At 37.7% G+C, this 22,467-nt stretch overlaps 1 protein-coding gene across 1 annotated transcript in view; it reads left to right on the plus strand.

Annotated features, from left to right (window-relative positions):
- The window catches only part of RIN3 (Ras and Rab interactor 3), a 157,052-nt gene that overhangs the window by 85,838 nt on the left and 48,747 nt on the right, over window positions 1-22,467 (plus strand). The window contains exons 4-5 of the mRNA XM_074289651.1: window positions 13,694-13,766; window positions 19,736-19,827. Of these exons, the coding sequence (XP_074145752.1) occupies window positions 13,694-13,766; window positions 19,736-19,827 (165 nt within the window). The remainder of the gene's footprint in view (window positions 1-13,693; window positions 13,767-19,735; window positions 19,828-22,467) is intronic.

Below are 22,467 nucleotides of genomic sequence, written 5' to 3' on the forward strand. Positions count from 1 at the left end.
ATACAATCGTATTAAACATGTTTCCCTATTAGTCATATTGTCCTCACTTCTTTCAAGAAGCAATTCAAGTACCACCTTCCTGAATGAAGCCTTTCCTGATTATTCAATATCCTCCCTCTCAAACTACCTACTAGTAATATTTAACTACTTTCTGTTTACTAACTTTATATTAATGTAGCTATTTGTCTTCTCCATTGGAAACTCCTTTCAAGTAGTGATAGTTTAAATATTTGTCCTTATATCTTCAGCACCTGGTACAAGACTTGGCATATAGTAAGTACTTAATAAATTAAATTACTTATTTGATTAGATTAAAATTAGCTGAATTTATAATATATTAGTAAAAATATCCAGGAATGATAAAATTTTCATATGATGAGGTTGTAAGGAAAAGGCGCTATCATTGGTGAAATTACAGACTAGAGGAAATTTTCTTTAATTAAAGCTTTTTAATTTTCATAACATATACATGGATAATTTTTCAACATTAACCTTTGCAAAGACTTGTGTTCCAAATTTTCTCTACTTTCCTCCCATCCCCTCCCCTAGATGGTAAATAATCCAATATATGTTAAACATGGTAAAAAATATGTTAAATCCAAAATATATATTCATATTTATACAATTATCTTGCTGCACAAGAAAAATCACATCAAGAGGGGGGAAAAAGAGTAAGAAAATAAAATGAAAGCAAACAATAACAAAAAGTGAAAATGTTATGTTGTGATCCACACTCAGTTCCTATAGTCCTCTCTCTGGGTGTAGATGGCTCTCTTCATCACAAAATCTTTGGAACAAGCCTGAATTGTCTCATTGTTAAAAAGACCCACTTCGATCAGAATTGATCATTGTATAATCTTGTTGTTACTGTGTACAATGATTTCCTGATTCTGCTCATTTCACTTAGCATCAGTTCATCTCAGTCTCTCTAGACTCTCTGAAATCATCCTGTTGGTCATTTCTTACAGAACAATAATATTCCATAACATTCATATACCATAACTTATTCAGCCATTCTCCAACTGATGGGCATCCTCTCAGTTTCCAGTTTCTAGCCACTACAAAAAAGGGCTGCCACAAACATTTTTGCACATATGACTCCTTTTCCTTCCTTTAAGATTAGAGGAAATTTTTAAAAGATTAATATGACATTATATAGCGAGTCACCAGTTTAATCATATGCTATGACCTAGAGATTTTATTACTAAGATTTTTATCTCAAAAGAATCATAGCAGTGGATAGAGCACCAGCCCTAAAATCAGGAGGACCTGAGTTCAAATCTGGCCTCAGACACTTAACACTTCCTAGCTGTGTGACTCTGGGCAAGTCACTTAACCCCAATTGCCTCAGCAAAAAAAAAAAAAAAAAAAAAAAAAAAAAAAAAAAAAAAATCATGAAGTAGGAAAAAAAAGCAATTTGTCTACACAAAAAATATTTATAGCAATTTAATTTTAAAATTTCACTGCTTCTCTTTTTATAGGCAAAGAATTAGAAAATGAGTAGATGCCCATCAATTGGGGAATGGCTGAATAAATTGTGGCATGTGAAAGTAATAGAATATTCTTATTCCATAAAAAATGATGAACAGGTGGATTTTAGAAAGACCTGGAAAGATTTACATGAACTGATGCTGAGCAAAACAAGCAGAACCAAGAATACATCATATACAGTAATAGCAACATTGTACAATAATCAACTATGAAAGACTTGCTTCTTCTCAATAGTTCAGTAATCCAAGGCAAGACCAATAAACTTTGCATAGAAAATGCCATCTGCAATCAGAGAGAGAACTGTGAAGATGGAATGTAATCACACATGCTATGTTCACTTTCCCCCCCTTTTCTTCTGTCTTTTTTTTTTTTTTTTTTATCTCTTGTGGCTTTTCCCCTTTTGTTCTGATTTTTCTCTCCCAACATGATTCAGAAAGAAATGTGTTTTTAAAAAATGAATGTATATGTATAATCAGGAAAAAATAAAACAATATATATAAAAATAAAATAAAATAACATTTAAATGTTCCTATCGCAAACATAAAAATATAGTTATTATTACTACTAATTAATATTACTCTGATCTATTTGAGAGGAGTTAGCTAGTAAGGGACAGAACAGAATAAGACTAGCTACACTCAATTACTATTTGTAAAGACTAACCTGCCTCACTCTACCGCTAAAACTCTCCTTAAAAAAAAGTATCTGGGGGTCCATATCTAGCCAGGAGTCCTTCAACTTGCCTAGGAATGGAAACTGCCCAGATTTCACTCCAGCTGCTAGGTGTTTTCTAAACCTAGGGTTTCTACAGGTTTCTACCTGAACTTTCTTTCCCACCTTATATAGTAGCTCACATGACAGAGAACTTTTTGCAAATTAAGGATTAGGGTTCCATAAAACAGAAAGCAAAAATAAAATAAAGGCATACAGCAAAGCAAAATGTTTAGTACTTAGATCCAAGGTTGGCCAACATTTGCATTTATCTCCTAGCTCTGTATCATATTTTCTGTGAATCTCCACAGCTCTCTCCATCATCCTTTTTTAAAATCAAAATCTTTTATACTTTATATTTGTATCCCCAGAGCTCAGCATAGTGACTGGTACATAGGAGATGCTTCATGATTATTTGTTGATTAGTTGAGAGATATCTTAGCTCTGTTAGGAAGTTTTTTGTTTCTTCAGACCTCAGTTTTTCTGCAAATTCTACTTCCCATTGCTCCTAGTTTAGTTTTGTGGTGCCAAGCTAAATAGTCTATTTTCTTCCGTCTGAGAGCCATCCACATAGTGGGAGGCAGCTCTGGAATTTCTTACTAGTCTTCTCTAACCAATCATCCTTCATTTCTTCAATCCCTTATATGACATGGTCTTGAGGTATTTCAGCATGCTGATCATCTTCCTGAATAGTCTCCAGATAAACAGTGTCCTTCCTGAAATGTGGTGTATCCAAGCACTGACTAGGATAGGCTATAATTTCCTTATTTTGGACACTGTTGAACTTGTAATTTTACCCATTAGTTCTTTTGACTGCTGTACTAGACTATTGATTCATACTTACATTAAAACCCCCAGAGCATTTTGTTTTTTGTTCTCAAAAAAAAAAAATTATGGATACTATTTTTTCTTCTTTTGAATTATTTGTTTCCTAATAATTTAAGAGGTTAGAGGAAAGAGAAATGTTAGAGGAAACCTTTAACACATGAATATAATTAAAACAAATACTCGGTCATGTTTGAGGATGTATGCTTCATTCCACACCTATAAAAAGTAGTACTACTTCTATTTAGGGAAGTGTGTTTTACCATAAGTCTTCTGATGTAATGCTTTATTGATTAGAGTACATATTTTTAAATGAGCCACTTTCCAATCAACCTTCATTTTAGGAAGTTGATTTCTTGGACCCAAATTAAAATTTTCTATTGATCATTATTAAATTTATCTGTTAGATTTCTTGATCTTTTTGGATTCTGTCTCAGTGGTACAGCATATTATTTGTCCCTCTTAGCTTCATGTGAATTTAATTCTTTAGAACTGCAATCCACTAAAACTGACCTTCTTGCTGTCCATGTCACATTGATGCTCCATCTCCTACTCTGACATTTTCCCTGGCTATTCCCCATGCCTGAAATTCTCTTCCTCCTCAACTCTACCACCTGTATTCCTTGACTTTCTTCAGGTCTCAATCACTTTCTGCAGGCAGCCTTTCCCAGCCCTCCTTAATCTTAGTGCCTTCCCTTTGAGATGACTCCCAATTCATCTGAACGTAACCTATTGGTACATAGTTGTTTGCATAGTCTTATTCATTAGACTGTGAACTTCTTGAAAGTATTGATTGTTTTTCACCTTTTCAAAAAATCCCTAGCATTTTGGGGAAGTGCCTGGCACAAAGAAGCTGCTTGTTGTCTTGAACTTTCCTTCTTTGGCAATGATAAAGTCATTAACAAAACTGTTGAAAAACATCAAGACTTTTGTGGCCCATGTGACTGTTTGAGTGTTAGAACCATATTATGGGAGTCTAAGAGATCTGAACCTTGCCAGCCCTCCCACATATGTTTGGGAGTTGCCTAGACAGTATAAGTAACTGGGATGTTACACTAAAGATGTCCCCTAAGTTGACATTATTAACTATTATTTAATTATTTGCCATTAATTAATTATTATCATTATTGACTATTCTTTTGATACAGATCATTGAATCAGCTTGCAACCCATTTAACTTTTCTATCCTAAAATCATTATCTTCCCATATTATTCACAAGCCTGAAAAACTTTGTCAAATGTTTTGCTGAAATCTAAATATCCTGTCTTCACAACATTCTTCTGAACCTGCAATTTAGATACGTTGTCAAAAATAGGAAGTAAGATTGGTTTGTTTCTGCAAAAATTCATTCTTGAAAACACCTCCCCCTTCTTGGGCCAACTTCCTCAGCAAAATATTAAGCCAGGGTATCCTACCTATCTTTCTCTAATCCTTTCCTATTTAATGTTAAACCAGGCTATGCCTAGTTGATCACTCATTCTCTATAAGGAGATAAAAAATTGACACTAAGAAGAAACCTAATCCCATGATTCTTGACATGTCTACATCAACAGCCAGCACTTCTGAAATGGTCAAAATCAGATCTGAATAAAAGGTCCTCTAGTCACTTCCTCTATTTTTGAGGGTTGAAATTATGATGAAATAAATACTCTTTTTATCAGTTATGGCCAAAAAAATTAGGCACCTAGAAGCCTAATCTAGAAACAGAACCTCTCTACTCTTTGCTAATTTGATGCTTAGACAATAAATATAGTTGTTCACCTATATTTGAAAACTTTACATTTTGAGAACACTCACCAAATTTTGAGATCTGCTTAAATAGCTTTGGAGAATCACAAGTCATTTTTATGTCTGATGAGGCATTAGCCCTCCTAGTAAAATGGCCCCTGGCCCAAGGATCCTTCATCAAGAATTCTGGGAACATGTGGACTGGTATTGATTCTAGGGAAAATCTACTCTACAGGGCCATTTCTTCTCTTTAAATCCTTGCCTATATCTTTTTATTTTTAATTAAAGCTTTTTATTTTTCAAAATAATAGACAGTTCTTCAACATTAGCCCTTGCAAAACTATGTGTTCCAATTCCCCCTCCCCTTTCTCCACATCCTCCCCTACATGGCAAGTAGTCTAATATACGTTAAATCCAATATATGTATACATATTTATACAATTATTGTGCTGCACAAGAAAAAAAAAGAATCCTAGCCTACATCTAAAGTCAATCCAAAAAAATCTCTAAAATAAAGTGTGGCCCCTAATATCCTAGGCACTCAAAGCACAGTATATGCATCAAGTATGGAAAAGATTCCTTCAAAAGGCAAAGCCATGTTAAAGGGTGGGAGGAATGCTTAATTCTTGTTCATCTTCTACTTATACTGTCTAGGCAACTCCCAAACATATGTGGGAGGGCTGGCAAGGTTCAGATCTCTTAGACTCCCATAATATGGTTCTAACACTCAAACAGTCACGTGGGCCACATTGATGGTCTTCTTCTTCTTCCAAGGAGAATGCTTTTGAAGAAATCAACACTTGAAATGTCTGGCCATCTCCAGTCATCCTAATCTATATCTTGTCACTATACACAGATGCTTCTGGAGGAGAAAATGAGACAGATAACTTTCATAGCCTTCCCTCACTGAAATCCAATTAACTGTGGTCTTATTTCTATGATTTTATGATCCTCTTTAAGAATAAAGGGCAAACAACAACAAAAATTAAAAAATTAAAAAACAAAAAACACTTGAACTTGTGGACTTTCAAAATTCAGGATTAAAAATTATAAGACCTAGTGTTTTAAGATCTGAAAAGTACTTTATGCTGTCGTCTCTTTTGATTCTCAACAACTTTGTAAGATAACTGTTATTATTATCCTCTTATTACAGATGAGGAAATTGCCTGAACCAAGTAACCAACAACAATAAAATGAGAATAATTTAAGTTTCTTCTCTCTCCAGGTCATTCTCCATTCAGCCACTAAAGTGATTTTCCAAAAGCACACATCTGCTTACCTCCCTCACCCTCAGTAAACTGTAGTGGAACCTAATTGCTTCCAGGATTGCTGGAACTCTATCTTTCCAGAAATCAGCAAGAGTCAGGATCACTAAACGTCTTTATTCTAGATCTTTACCGTCGCCTCCAACGCCCGGTCACGAGTGCAAGTGAGCGTGAGTTCCACCACCCAAGTTCCTCTTGCTCCTCCCACACACGTCACTTCCCCCTCTTTGTCCCACCAATCAAGTCAGCACAGAACAGCTGGGGAGGGTCAACCTTAAACAAGTTAATAGGGAACCGTCCAATTGGCAATTAGTCTCACGTGCTTCACCATCCAAGTGCATTGCTCAGTTCTAGCCCTTTACATCTCCCGCTTTCTTTTGTTTTAGACCACAGGAGGTCGCGCCATCCCTGACCTTTCAGGGAGATGAGAACCCCAAAAAGGAGGTGATCACGCCCCCCCTGACTTCTCAGGAGGGGAGATGAAAGCACTAAAAAGGAGATAATCACGCCCTCCCTGACATCTCAGGAAGGGAGATGAGAAGCACCAAAGAGAAGTGGGGATTTGCTAGCGGGTTTCTGGATTGAAGGGCCTTATTAGAGACAAGTATGCACAAACCCATCAGCATGGGAGTTATTACACAAGCACATAGCAATAACGCAGAGGCTATTAGTGGTGACTCTCCCCACAGTCAGTGCAGACTCGATGTGGTGTAACAAACAGGAATTGTACATGCAAATAGTGACATAACAAACAATATAAATCAACATGGTATTGTAAGAGATTTCCAGAAGTCCTAGAAGGAGGGTATGTAGACACCAGACACACACACCCCTTCTTCAGCAACCAAGAAATAGTCCAAAACCAATCTATTGTCCATTGCTTCACTGTTAGGGAATCCAATGATCCCCACAAGTTTTTGAAATCCCACATCAGTCTTTTTATATGTTAGGGAATCCAATGATCCCCACAAGTTTTTGAAGTCCAGCAACAGTCTTATGATGCCTCAGAGAATCCAATGATTCCTGAGGACTTTCAGTCCTACAATAGTCTTATGATGTCTCAGAGAATCCAATGATTCCTGAGGATTTCAGTCCTACAATAGTCTTATGATGTCTCAGAGAATCCAATGATTTCTGAGGATTTTCAAGTCCAACAGTTTTTGATGTCCATGGGTCAAACGCCATAACTGCCAGGTTCTTTCAGTGGTGGGCACAGTCAGCAACGGAACCACCCGATGTTTCTTGGGCCTTCTCCTTCATTTCAAGGGTCTGCTCTGTCTCTCTCCGATGGACAAGGCGAATACGGCTCGTTGGCACCCATCTGATTCCTTCTCCATCTGTAGAGATACAAGCAAACCCTCTCCCCCAAGCAGTTAACCTATCTGGTCCCTTCCATTCACCACTTTCTGGGTCTCTCCACATCACTTGGCGATTATCTAAAGACAGTGGAGCTGCTCGCACTGGACACTGCCCTTCCAGTGAGTTATAAAACCTGTCTGCTGGAGCCAGTGCATCTTTGTCAAAAATTAAAAAATTAATGGTATAGAGAACTAAATTTAGAAGTTCCCTAGGGCTACCTGTGGCTCCCCCTTTCTTTTGTTTTTGGAGGAGTGTCTTAATATCTCTGTTTCTTCTCTCTACTATTGCCTGCCCTTGAGGATTAAAGGGTATGCCCGTGGTGTGTAAAATCTTATACTGTGCACAAAAGTGTGTAAAATGTTTAGATGTATATGCAGGTCCATTGTCTGTTTTTATTGCTTGTGGCACGCCCATAATTGCAAATGCTTGTATAAGGAATTCAGTGACCACTCGGGCTGTCTCTTTTGCTGCTGGTATTGCAAATGTGAATCCTGAAAAGGTGTCTACCACGACATGGATAAAAGATAGACGACCAAAAGATTTATAATGGGTCACATCCATTTGCCAAATTTCATTAGGTCTCAAACCACGAGGGTTCTTCCCTGGAGGGAGTGTAGGAGCATGGAAAGGAAGGCAAGCTGTACAGGCTTTTACTATGCTCCTAGCTTCTTCTCTTGTTATTCCAAACTGCAAACGTAAAGCTCGGGCAGCCTGATGATATTTAGAATGAGACTCTTGTGCTTCTTGAAATAAAGGAGTACTGGCCAGCATGGTTAGAAGGCTATCTGCCTTTGAATTACCATCAAAAATAGGACCTGGAAGTCCACTATGGGAGTGGACATGCAAAATATAAATCTTACCTGGATGCTTTCTCACTTGCTCTTGAAGCTCTTTAAAGAGCTGATATATATTGGAGGCTACAAATTTTATTTGGGCTGTGGCAATTCTTTGTACCACACCTACTGAATAGGCTGAATCAGATATTATATTTATGTCTCCCGGATAATAAGCAAGAGCTAGAATGATTGCATACAATTCATTCTGCTGAGTGGACTGAAAAGGAGTTCTGATTACTCTCTTTATAGTTAAGTCACGAGAATACACAGCGCAGATATTATGTTTGGATGCATCTGTAAAGATAGTTGGTCCTTTAAGAGGAACTTTAGAAACCTTTTCTTCAAGAATCCATTGCCAATTATGTAGCAGTCTGGTTATCTTTAATGGAGATCCGTGTGCAAAATTTGGAGCCATGGCTAATAAAATTTGCCACTCTGGGATGGTTTCGCAGCACACATTAACTTGTGCATTAGTATAAAAGGTATATATCTTATCAGGTCTTGTCCCAGATAATTGTACTGCTCGTTTAATGGCCTTTAATAAAATTCTAGCCACAAGCACTGGGTAAGGAATAAGGCTTTGTTCTGGTTGTGCTGGGAGGTTCACCCACTCTATCACACTGTCTCCTTGATGAAGGACTGCTGTGGGGGCCTCTTGTGTAGCAAAAACTGATATTTCCAAGGGTTTTTGAGTGACTCTTTCAACCACATTGGATAAAGCCAGTTCAACTTGTCTCAAAGCCTCTTGAGCTTCTTTTGTAAGCTGGCGTGGTGAATTTAAAGCACTGTCTCCCCTTAAAATGTCATATAATGGTTGCAATTGACAGGTAGTCAAGCCTAGCACGGGACGCATCCATTGGATATCTCCTATCAATTTCTGGAAGTCATTTAAGGTGTTTAGCTTCTTTGTTCTTAAGGAGAGTTTTTGTACTGTAAGCACCTTAGGATATACTTCATATCCTAAATATTGAAAAGGAGCATGTCTTTGAATCTTTTCTGGAGCTATGTGCAATTTATAATTCCTTAGTGTTTCTATGGTTTTTTGTAGACATGCTTCTAACATTTGTTCCTCAGGTGCACATCCCAATATATCATCCATGTAATGTAATAACATTACTTTTGGAAATGCTTTTCTTACTGGACTAAGAGCAGCAGCAACATACATTTGACACATAGTAGGGCTGTTTTTCATTCCCTGTGGCAAAACTGTCCATTCATATCTTTTATAAGGCTCAGCTAAGTTAACGCTGGGCACTGAAAAGGCAAATCTTTTCATATCCTCCTTATCTAGAGGGATAGAATAGAAACAATCCTTAATGTCTATAACCCACAGAGGCCATTCTCTAGGCAACTGAGTAGGAGATGGAAGTCCAGGTTGAAGAGTTCCCATAGTTTCCATCTGTTCATTTACCTTTCTTAAATCAGTCAACATCCTCCATTTTCCAGATTTCTTTTTTACAACAAATACTGGGGAATTCCAAGGACTTAGAGAAGGTTGTAAGTGTCCTTGATCAAGTTGTTCCTGTACTATATCTAGTAAGGCCTGAATTTTATTGTTATCTAAGGGCCACTGTTCTATCCACACTGGTGTATCAGTTTTCCACTGGATAGGAACAGGTGAAAGTGTTGGCAGGCCTTCAACAGCAGCCCTGCCTAAAAAACCGAAGTACTCATTTTTAACCCTAATTGTTGTAAAATGTCTCTTCCCCACAGATTGATGGGGATTTTTTCAACTATAAAAGGAGTAAAAACTCCTGTTTCACCTTCAAATACCCATCTTAAAGGGGTAGCACTAACTTCAGCTGCTATTGATCCTCCTACCCCAGACATGTAGGTGTCTGCCTTAGTCTTTGGCCAGTGACTGGGCCAGTTGGCACCTCTAATGACTGTGCGATCTGCACCTGTGTCCACCAGTCCTTCTAATGCTATGCCATTTATATAGATGGTGAGCATAGGTCGGTCAGCTGTCACAGCTGCTGTCCAGTATATTCCTGGGTTTTTCTGCTTGGAGTCCGAACATGGGTGACTGTCACCAGGTTGCTTATTAGGAGTCTGTATCAATAAACCCGATGCTACTACTTCCCCTGGTTGATAAGTCACACATTGTCTCCCTGTGTTAGTGACTGGGATACTATCTACACATTCCCCAGTTTCCCACATCAGTGTATGAATGAACACTGTCTTGTAAGTACTCTCAGGAGGTGAAATGGTCAAGCCTACTGTGCCTGGAGGCAAGGGATCCATAGGTTGGAGAGGAACAGATTTCACCTCTCCAGGGGGTATCTCAATTGTCCCAGCTGCATACAACTCTATCCTCCCTAATTGTAGTCCCTTTCTCCCATCATGTTGCTTCCTGGCTGACTGATTGTGTAATCCCTTTCTCCCCTCAGATGGCTTCCTGGCTGACTGGTCATGTCTGGGTATTGGACTTGGAGGCACTCTCTGGGTGTGGCATCGGCTGCCATCATGCCCCAAGTGTTTTTTGCTTGGGGCCCTGGAGCTGGGCCCCTCATCCCGTTTCCCTGAATCAGTCTACACTCTGAGGCCCAATGGAGTCCTCTGTTGCATTTTGGACATGGGGTTTTGGGTCTTGTTCTCCCAGCCTGTCTTCTCACTCTGTCTCTGTGCCAACATTGAGCTTTCAAATGGCCTACTTTACCGCATTGAAAGCATTGACGAGTCTCTCGGGAAACCCCTTGCCAAAAGGGATCCTGTCTCCCCATGTTGGGATCTTGGGAAGTCTGCACCATAGCCTGGCTATAAAAGGTATTTGTGCCCATTGCGGCACAGCGTCTTATGATCTCCTCTAAAGGAGCATCCTTACGTAGTCCTAGTATAATCCTTCTACAAACCTCATTGGCATTGTCTCTAGCAAGTTGCCTCACCAAAGTGTCTGTTACTTCATTTTCACCATTTGCCTGTATGACAGCTGTCTGCAAACGTGCCACAAAATCAGCAAAAGGTTCATTTGATCCCTGTACAATTTTTGTGTAGGTCTCACCCTTGTAGTTTTTACTGGGGAGAGAAGCCCATGCTTTGATAGCAGCAGCAGAAATTTGCTCAAATGCTGTTATGGAGTAATTAATCTGTACCAAAGCGTCTGCATAAGAACCTATACCCATTAGTAGGTCATAGGTGATGGAAGTATTAGCTGCATTTTGACTATTTTGTTGGGCTTGAATTCTACAGAGCTCAGTAAATTCAGAAAGCCACAACAAATTTTGTCCAGGTTCTAAGCACACTTTTGCAATGACTTTCCAGTCACTAGGGGTTAAGGTTTCATAAGCCAAATTGTGTATTAACATTTTAACATAATCTGATGTAGCCCCAAAGACAGTGCAAGATTTTTTCAGGTTTTTAAGGACATCCATATTAAAAGGAGCATATCTTCTACTCTCTTGACCTGCAGAATTACGCTGTTGAATCACGGGAAAAATTTGAAGTTTGAAATCATTATCTACTTCTTTTCCATTTTCAATTGCTTCAATAAGCCCTCTTTCTAATCTAGTTACAGGAGTGGGCAGTTGTTGGGAGGGGGGGCTCTGTGTGGGAGGAGGGGGGGGCGCTGATGAGGTCACCGCCCCTCCCACTACTCCTCCTCCCTCCGTCCCTGAAGGTGGAGTGGATGTGGGCTGATCAATAATCTGCTCTCTAGGTGGGGTTGAAATTTCTTCAGGACAATCAGAGTCTACACCCTCAGATTCCTCATTCAAATCCCCTTGCCCTCTGGCAATGTCCTGAGTTTGCCTATCTTATATCTTTTGTTCCTCACGCTTCCTTCTCTGAGCCTTTTTAGAACTCTTCCTTCTTCTAAACTCTTCTTGATAGCTTAAGTCTAATAGAATCAAGTTGTATAGGTAAAATACCTCTGGGAAAATTTGACAATTCCCATTTTTTGAGTAAAATTCTTTCATTTCAAGTCCCACTAGCTTCCATTTATCTATACGTAGTTTTTCTTCATTTAAGAACCAAGGGGACGTGCGAATCAATGAGTGTATGAGATTATTCATTTGTGGGATGGGAACAAGTAAACTTTTCTCATCAATTATCTTAATTATATCCTCTATAGCATTGCTAGATGAGGCAGGGGCTGGGGTTGGAGCAGGGTCAGCTGAGGCCCAGGATTTACCTAACATCTGCCCCATCTCAGTTACTAGAGATTGCTGATTTAGTCCTTAACAAGGTAAGTTCCTTATTTCTATTAGAATACTCACCTAATCTCCTGGTCACAGGAGGACTTCGGTGGAAGTAGGGTGCCAGCCACACGTTGGACGCCAAATGCTGGAACTCTATCTTTCCAGAAATCAGCAAGAGTCAGGATCACTAAACGTCTTTATTCTAGATCTTTACCGTCGCCTCCAACGCCCGGTCACGAGTGCAAGTGAGCGTGAGTTCCACCACCCAAGTTCCTCTTGCTCCTCCCACACACGTCACTTCCCCCTCTTTGTCCCACCAATCAAGTCAGCACAGAACAGCTGGGGAGGGTCAACCTTAAACAAGTTAATAGGGAACCGTCCAATTGGCAATTAGTCTCACGTGCTTCACCATCCAAGTGCATTGCTCAGTTCTAGCCCTTTACACAGGATCAAATATATAATTCTCTGTTTGGCATTCAAAGACCTTTATAACCTAGCTTATAACCTAGCTTTCTAATTTTCCAGGTTACTTGACACCTTACTCTTTAACACATACTCTTCAAACCTTCTGGTTGTTCCACAACAAAAGGACCCTCAATCTTTCTTGGCTCTAGGCATTCTCCCTCTGTGCCTGGGGGATGCTCTCCTTCCTCCCATCCAACTACTGATCTCCCTGGCTACCTTTAAATTGTAATAAAATCCTACCTCCTATAGAAAGCCTTCCCCAATTACTCTTTCTTCCAATGTCTTCCTTCTGTGAATTATTTCCTATTTATGCTGTAGATATCTTGTTTTGTATATATTTGCTTTTTGTCTTCCCCCATTAGATCATGAGCTCCTTGAAGCTAGGGACTGCCTTTTTCCTTTTTTAACATCCACATTTCTAAGCACAATTCCAAGCATATGGTGCTGCTGTTCAGTATCTGACACCATTTGAGGTTTTCTTGGCAAAGATACTGGAGTAGTTTGTCATTTCCTTCTCCAGTTCATTTTTCAGATGAGTAACCTGAGGCAAACAGGGTGAAATGACAGCTATTTCTGAGACTGGATTTGAACTTAAGGACAAGACTGCAATCTATCAGTCAAGAAGCATTTATTAAGAGCCCCAATGTGCCAGGCACTGTGCTGAGTACTGGGGTTTCAAAGAAAGACAAAAGACAATCCTTACTCTCAAAGAGCTCACAGTGTAATGGAATGTACGGGAAAAATTTTTCAAGAGCCCAGGATCCCCTGCATACCATACCATCAGAAAAGGACTTCAGTGTCCTCCCTTCACCACTCCCCATCTCTAACCACTAAAGGAAACATTCACTGAAAGGCTTTTTTTCTGTCTCTCCTCAGTCCTGTACTTGGAAGGATCTGTTCTCGTATTTGAGGATATCTTCAAATTGATAGCTTTCTACTGTGTCAGTAGGTAAGTAGAACTCAGCTAATTTTCCTTTTTGTCCCTAGGGGTAATTAATCTTTTTTTAAATTAAATGTGAACAAAAATAAATATTTTTAAAAATTAAATTCTTAATTCTTCCCTCCCTGCCCTTAAGGGAAGGCAAACAATTTAATAAAGATTATACATGTATCTTTATGCAAAACAGGTAATTATTCTTCTAATCACTGACAAACTCAGACCATCAGAGCTATTACTAAGGAAGGTAAAAGAACTGAGGTTATCCATAGCAGACTTGGGTATAGTTAAATGGAAGAATACTGACCTTGGAATCAGAAAATCTTGGTTCAAATTCCATCTCCGATGCTCACTATCTGTGTGATCCTGGACAAATCCTTTAACCCTTTGCACCTCAGTTTCCTCATATGTAAAATTAGAAGATTAGACTAGATTGATCCCTAGAATCTCTTTATTTTTTTTCTCAATAGTAGTTTATTTTTCCTAGTTACACGTAAAGATAATTTATAAAACTCATTTTTACAAGACTTTTATCTTTCAAATGTTTTCTCCTTACCTCCCACCTCCCCAAGACAGCAAACAATCTGATATAGGTTAAACATATGCAATCCGTTTAAACACATTTCCATATTTGTCATGTTGTACAAGAAAAATGAGACCAAAAGGGAAAAACTATAAGAAAGAAAAAGCAAACAGACCAAAAAAATAAAAAAAAAATTAAAAAAAAAAAAAAAAAAGAAAGAAAGAAAAAAAGATAAAAATGCTATGTTTTATCCACATTCAGTCTCTATATGTCTTTCTCTGGATGTGGATGACATTTTCCATCTCAAGTCCATTGGAACTGTCTTGGACCAGCTATAGTCTCTTTTAAATCAAAATCTGGGGGCAGCTAGGTGGTGCAGTGGATAGAGCACCAACCCTGAATTCAGGAGGACCTGGGTTCAAATCTGATCTCAGACACTTAACACTTCCTAGCTGTGTCACTCTGGGCAAGTCATTTAATCCAGGTTTTTCTCAATTTCTCATCTGTCAAATGAATTGGAGAAGGAGATGATCTTTGCCAAGAAAATCCCCAATGGGGCCCCAGAGAATTAGATGTGACTGAACATCAAATAGATAGAAGTCATATTTCTTTTTTAACTATAGTTAAGTCCTCAACTTGAATAACTGCCCTAGGGAGCAGTTTTCCCCAACCTCCAAAGCCAAAGGTTCACAGATTTCACCTATTTGAATTCCACCTCTGAAAGTTACTAGCAGAGATTTCCTTCCCCATTTTACTATTTAATTATGAGGATTAAATGAATAATGGGTGTAAAAGTCGTTTCTTAAAATATATTTTAGCTCTTAGAATTTAGAACTGGAAAGATCTTCCACCCCCTCATACTACCTATAGAGGAAATGAGTCCCAGAGAAAGGAAGTATTTTGCCGGAGATTACACTTCATTGTTTAGTTTTGTCTGAATCTTCATGACCCCATTTGAGGTATTCTTGGGAAAGATACTGCAGTACTTTGCCATTTCCTTCTCCAGTTCATTTTTTAAGTGAGGAAACTGAGGCAAATAGAGTTAAGTTACTTGCTCAGTCACACACTTAGTGAATGTGTGAGGTCAGATTTGAATGAAGTGCCTCTTGATTGTAGGCTGGTAGCAGCCTACCCACTTTGCCACCTACTTGTGCCAACTGGTGCTCAAAATCATTTCAGTGTTCTTCCACATTGTATATTAATTAGTTCAGTCTGATAATGATGAGTGCTTTAGAATCATCTTGGGTATACTTTTTATCAATGACCTGACAATAAGTCAAAACATTAAGCCAAAAAAAAGAAATTGAATAGTTCATTCAGGAAGCCATAGTTTATTGGCCCATCTTTGGGCAAAGTATATTTGACTTGGGCTGCTAAACCTGGGGAATATGAAGTAACAGGAATAATATTTCCCTATCTCCTAGGGTTATTGTGAGAAAAACATTTTATAAACTCTTAAGCTCTATATAAATGTAAGCTATTATTAGGGTAGAGGCTAGATTTGGGATATCATTGGTGAAGGGAATTCTCAAGTGAGAAATATTCCTCTAACAATGCAGTCAATACCTTTTCTGCAAATAATTGTCTTAGAGAAGTTCCCAGAGCAGTAGGGGTTAATAAGTAATTTTCACAGGATCACACAACTAATATATATCAGGGGTAGAACATCAATCCAGCTCTTGCTGGTTCCCATCTCAGCTCTCTACCCTTTCAGTGGTCCTCAAACTTTTTAAATAGGGGCCAGTTCACTGTCCCTCAGACTGTTGGAGGGCGGTGCTATAGTAAAAACAAAACCTCACACTGTCTCCGCCCCTTAGCCCATTTGCCATAACCCATCCGGTCGAATAAAAGTCCTCAGCGGGCTGCATCCGGCCCGTGGGCTGTAGTTTGAGAACCCCTGTCATTGTACCTTTCAAAGCCATTCTCATTATTTCACATTAATTTCAGAAGTTTGATTTTATGTTTGTTGCTAGTGAAAAGAAAAGGAGGAAAAAGTAAAAGCCTCCTGTAAAGGTCTTTGTTCACTGTGAAAAGTAAACAAGGGCTCTAATTTTCTCTTTCAAACTTCAAAGAACCCTGGGAGTTAGCCTTGTATTATCCCTTTTTAAAAAAAAAAAAAAAAAAACATGAGAAATCTGAGATCTAAAAGGTGAAGTGAGACCAAAGTCACACAGCTAGTAAATGGAAGAGCTAGAAATGAGTCTGTGGTCCCATAATAGAGATGATAATATGGCTGGAGCCAGCAGTTCCATCTCTGGGTTCCCATCTTTGGGGCAGTGGGGCCTTCCTGGTCTGAGTCAGGAAGGCTCATCTTCTCAAGTTAAAATCTGGCCCCAGACACTTAACTAGCTGAGTAACTGAGCAAGTCAACCCTGTTTGTCTCAATTTCCTCATCTAAAATGAATTAGAAACTTGCCAACCACTTCATTGTATTTGCCAAGCAAACCCAAAAGAGGCCATAAAGAGTTGGACGTGACTGAAAATGACAATTCTTGCTCTTTTCCAATGAAGTACATCTTCCGTTCTTCAGCCTTAGGTAGCTGGGGCTTGAATTTACACTGATTCAGAGACTCCAAGCAAAGACTTTCATTAGAGAGAAAAAAGTCACTATTATTTTTTTTTTGCAGCCTCTCAGAAGATATTTTCAAAGTATCATATTAAAGAGCATCTCCTGATTTAATTATCTGATGAATATACATACAGTTCTGAAGAAAGAAGGGAGGGAAGGAGGAAGGAAGGAAAGAAGGAAGAGAAGGAGGGAGGAAGAAAGGGAGGAAAGGAAGGAGAAAAGAAGGGAGGGAGGGAGGGAAGGAGAAGAGATAGAAGGGGAAGGGAGAAAGGAAGGAAACAACATTTAATAGTATTTTGAGATTAAATGCTTTATATATGTTATCTTTTTTAAAAATATATACAAACACATATATGTGCTTTTTTGGTTACATTTGAGATCCAAGGTGTTTCCTTCCTTCCTTTCCAATCCTACACTAAAAAAGACCAACATTTGACACAGAAAATATATATCTGAAACTATATAATACATAGTTTTATGTATCAGTTCTTTCTCTGGAGGTGGATAGTATCATTCTTCATAGGTCCTTTGTGGTTGATTTGAATATTCACATAACTCAGAACAGCTTAATCATTCACATTTATTCTTCAAATAATATTGCTGTTACAACAGCAGTACAACAACTGTATACAGCAGTCTCTTTGTTCTACTAGATTCATTTCATAGAAATCTTTCCATATCTTCCTAAAATCACTCTATTTGTCACTTTTCACAGCACATTAGCATTCTGTCACAGCCTTATACCACAGCTTATTCAGTCATTCTCCATTGATATGCATTCCCCAGATTTCCAGTTCTTTGCCACAACACATTGTTAACTCATTTGATCTTCATAACAACCCTGAGAAGGGGGTGGCACTATTATTCCTATTTTATAGATGAGGGAAGAGATTAAGTGACTTGTCCAGACTTACCTGCCTAGTCAAGTCTTAATGACTCCAGGTCCAGTGCTCTATCCACTGCACCATCCAGCTGTAAAGAAGGGAGCATTTATTTAGCACTTAATATGAGCGAAGCACTGGAAATACAAAGTTTCTGAGGCCTTTACATGCCTTTTTTTTTTTTTAAATTTACTAATTTTAATTTAATTTTAATTTTTAATTAATTTTAATTTAATTTTTAATTTAAATAAAAGTTTATTTATCTTTAGTACACATTGCTTCATGAATCATGTTGGGAGAGAAAAATCATGGGAGAGATTAAAAAAAAAAAAACAGAAAAAAGAAATGAACAGAGTACGTCTTGATTTACATTCAATTTCCTTAGATCTTTTTCTGGATGCAGATGGCATTTTCTGTCAAAGTCTATTGGGATTGCTATGAATCACTGAACCACTGAGAAGAACCAACCCTTTCATAGTTGATCCTTGCACATTCTTGCCGTTATTATGTATCATGTATTCCTGGTACTGCTTGTTTCACTCAGCATCAGTTCATGTAAATCTTTCCACAGGCCTTTATATTCCAAAAGGGTTACTGAAAGGGAGAGTTAATATGTTAAGTGACAGAGCTATGATCTAAAAAGATGTTGATAGTCTAGGATAATGGGCCAAATCCATTCAATAAGGTAGAATCTAATAAAGAAAAATGTAATCTTACTCTTGGGTTCAAAGATTCAACTTCACTAATTCAGGGTATATAAAGCAGAAGCATAGATTTCTGGTGAAAATCCAAGAACTTTTTAGTGGAATACCAACTCAAAATGAGTCAGCAATGCAACATGGCAAGAAATGGGGCAGGAAAGCTGATATATAAAGTGATATAATGGATAGAGTATTAGACCAGAGCTGTGAAAACCTAAGTTCAAATGCAACTTCAAACATTTACTAGCTATGTAATCCTAGGTAAGTCACCCAAATTTTATCCATTGTAAAATAAGATAATAGTAACTACTTCCCAGAGTTGCTGTGAAGATTAAATGAAATAATATTTGTGAGGTGCTTAACACAGTACCTAACATACTGGAGAAGCTTAACAAACCCTTTTTCCTTTCATATCTTAGATTGCATTAACATGGGCATTAATAATCCCAGAAATGGACTATCACACTCTGTTTGGAGAACAACATTTTAGAAAGGACATTGACACATGAGAGTGAAAACAAGTGAAAGTGACCTGGTCAGTGAGAGGATCCAAGATTACAACATATGAGAAGCATTTGGAAGAACTTGTTAGCTTAGAAAAGCAAAGAAATGAGGGTAATGGTAGCTATTGTACCATATGGAGGATGACTTATTCTTATTTATTAATCCCAGAAGATAAGAGTTAGGATCAGCTGGTGAAAGTAAGAGAGAGGCAAATGTAGATTTTATTTTTTTAATAATAGCTTTTTGTTTTCAAAATACATACAAAGATAGTTTCCAAGATTCACCCTGAAAAAAACTTGGGTTCCAAATTTTTCTCCCTCTCTTCCCCTTCCTCCTAAACAGCAAGTAATCCAATATAGGTTAAACATGTAAATATGTGCAGTTCTTCTAAACATATTTCCACTGTACAAGAAAAATCAAATCAAAAAAAGAAAAAAGAAATATATATATGTACTTTATTTAACCAAAAAAAAAAAAAAAAAAAAAAAAGACTAAACTAACAATTAGGGTTGTCAAAAGAAATAGAACTGTTATCATTGTCCCCAATAGCTAAAAAATTCATGATTCATTAGACATTTGGCATGAAATGTATCTTAGAATATGTGTTGTAATATGAAAATTAAAATGCGAGGACTTATTAACACTAAAAAAGCTGTTAGAAGATGGATTGTTAGAATGGCAGAGACCTTAGGGACTATCTGCCATTCATGAGTTCTTCCTATCATCCCATGTATTTTTCATTTCTCTCTTTCTCTCTCTCCCCAATATTCCCTCTCCCTTTTCTCATGTGTATTTTTGTACAGAGATTTGCTGCCCTTCACCTTAAGACTGCCTCAGGCGATTTTAGAAGCCAACAACTTTAAAGAGCTGGAAACCATCTCTAACCTGGGGCTAGGTAAGTCTTCTACATGGGAGAGAGCTGCTGAGACTTCAACAGAGCAGCCTTTGTGCTCCAGGCCTATAGTAGCCAACAGAGCAAGCTGAATTTCTCCAATCCCTTATCTTGGAGCCTTAGGTGAAAAGAATTTCAGAATTTTCATTAAACTGTCTGGATGGGAAATTTGATATTTGTAGGAATCTCAAGCTCATATGCATAGTCAGTTCCCTGGAAATTGATGTTAGTCTTATTTTAGTGACAAAGCAAGCAGTTTGTCTGCGTGGTTAAAGTGACTTAAATCTAGAGCTCTCGTTCTTTACCTACAATCTAGCAGCTAAAACCATCTCAGACAGAAGAAAGTATGTCTCGATTTTAAGAATGTCTTTTCCCCCCTGTCTATTATGTTGTCTCTCACCTCTTTCTAAGGCAATATGCTTTAAAGGTACTGAAATTAGGATACCTGATTCAGATTCTGGCTGTCACTTCTTACCTATAAAATGAGGGTAAAAGTTCTTTTACCATCTGCCTCACAGAGTTATTATGAGAAGAAAATTTTGTAAACCTTGAAGTTCTATGGAATTATAAGTGGCTGCTATTTCATTAAAAAAAAAACAAAACCCATTGAACTTAGATTGAGGTATTTTACTAAAGTCTAGCCAGTCACGAACAGTAAAATTCAGGGATGTTTACCTTGTCTGGAGCCTGAGGAGAAGTTATAAGCCTCAGGGAGAAAAAAAAAAATGTCACAGCTTAACTTGAATATGAAAATTTCTGATCACCCCTGAGAAAACTATATTCCATTTTGGAACCAGATACTTCTTTTATCCTGGGACAGCACAGCAGGGATGACAAGCTCCCAGCTGTATCTCATGACAAGGATGTCATTTCTGGGGTAGGTGTTGAGAAAGTTGACAGTTCTTAAAATTCTGCCATGTCAACATTCACTTCCTTAAAATCTGGTTTCAAGTGAAACCCATTGCTCATGTGTCTTGGGAAATTGAATTGTCTTGCTTATACACAGAATTGTCAAGTATTTGAGGGCCTATTCTGGAAATGTGGTTTTCTGAGGTCAGAGCTCTGGGAAAAAGCTTTTCCTAGATTGTTTTTTCATCATAGTACTATACCTCAACTATATTTTCCTGTGCCTTCTCATCTATGTCAAAGTCTCTCCCTTCTGTTCTATAAAGCTTTTCCTGACCTACCTATCTATCCTTAGCTAAAAATAATCATTCCCTCCGTAAATGTTTCAGTAAAACCTTAGACTAACTTTTTTCTCATTCTCCCTGATATCATAGCTATATGTTCATTTAGTTCCATACCGCTCCCAATTGGATTGAAAGCTCCTTGAGAACTAAGTCTATCCTATACTTCTTCCCATTGCCTAGTACAAAGCTCCGTGGATACCTCATGGTTGTGTTTTTTCCTACATTAAAAAAAAATAATAGCTTTTTATTTTCAAAACATTCACCCTTGTAAAATTCTGTTCCAAAAATTTCTCCCTTCCTTCCCCCTACCTCCCTCCCCTAGATAGCAAGTATAGGTTAAACATGCACAATTCTTCTAAACACATTTCCACATTTATCTTGTACAAAAGAAATCAGATCAAAAAGGAAAAAAAAATGAGAAAGAAAAAAAAAAGCAAGCAAACAGCAACAACAAATGTGGAAATCCTATGTTGTGATCCACATTTAGTCCCCAAAGACCTCTCTCTGATGCAGATAGCTTTCTCTATCACAAGTCTATTGAAATTGGCCTGAATCACCTCATTGTTGAAAAAAGTCACGAATGACTATTCTCTTAATCTGATCATTCATTAAGTTCTAAATCCACATAATATACCATTTTTTAGCCCATATCTCTTTATCTTGCCTTCTGAAAGAGAGAATGAAACTCTCTAATGCTTTGCTGATAACTATACAGGGAAGAAATGAAGCTCTTGAAGAGCTAATTGTTCAATTTTCTATGTGAGCAATTTAACCTTAGAAATTGGCAAATCATATCAGGGCATGAGCTATATAGTTTTGTTGATTTAAGACTTAAGAAAATGATAGAGAAAATACTGAAGAATTAAACTTTAAATTGTATCTTGCATACAATTTTTGGTTGTTAAACATTTGCAGACCTACTGCAATAATATATCTGATATGATCTTCATATTTGCATAAAAGATTCTGCATTTTATTATACTAAATTTTTATGATTATTTTGTAGTTTTTTAAAACTCATTCAATTGGGTGATTGTGAAAGAGTGAGCTGCTATAGAGATTTAACTTTAAAAGCATCTCAATCAGGAATATTCTCAATGCATGGATAAAAAATATTATAATGATTTTGTAGAAGTGAGAAACAAGGTATTTGACTTTGTAACTGTTGATGTCTTCTTTGTAGCCTTTTTAAATAAACAATACCAATGCATGACATTTTGTATTGTTCTGTAATTTTCCTCTCTTTGTGCTATCTTCATAATCAATCTCTGAGTACTTTTAATTCAGTTTGATTGAAACTGGCCTACCAGGAGAGCATTTCCTATTTATATAAGGCACTATGCTAGGGTCTGACAATACGAAGATACATAGAAAATAGTTCCTACTCCAAAGAGTTTCTATTTTACTGGGTGGAGACACTGTGTGCATAGTGATAGGAAATTTAAAATTTGAT

This window comes from Sminthopsis crassicaudata, chromosome 2 (assembly GCF_048593235.1).
Source record: "Sminthopsis crassicaudata isolate SCR6 chromosome 2, ASM4859323v1, whole genome shotgun sequence".
Lineage (NCBI taxonomy): Eukaryota > Metazoa > Chordata > Mammalia > Dasyuromorphia > Dasyuridae > Sminthopsis > Sminthopsis crassicaudata.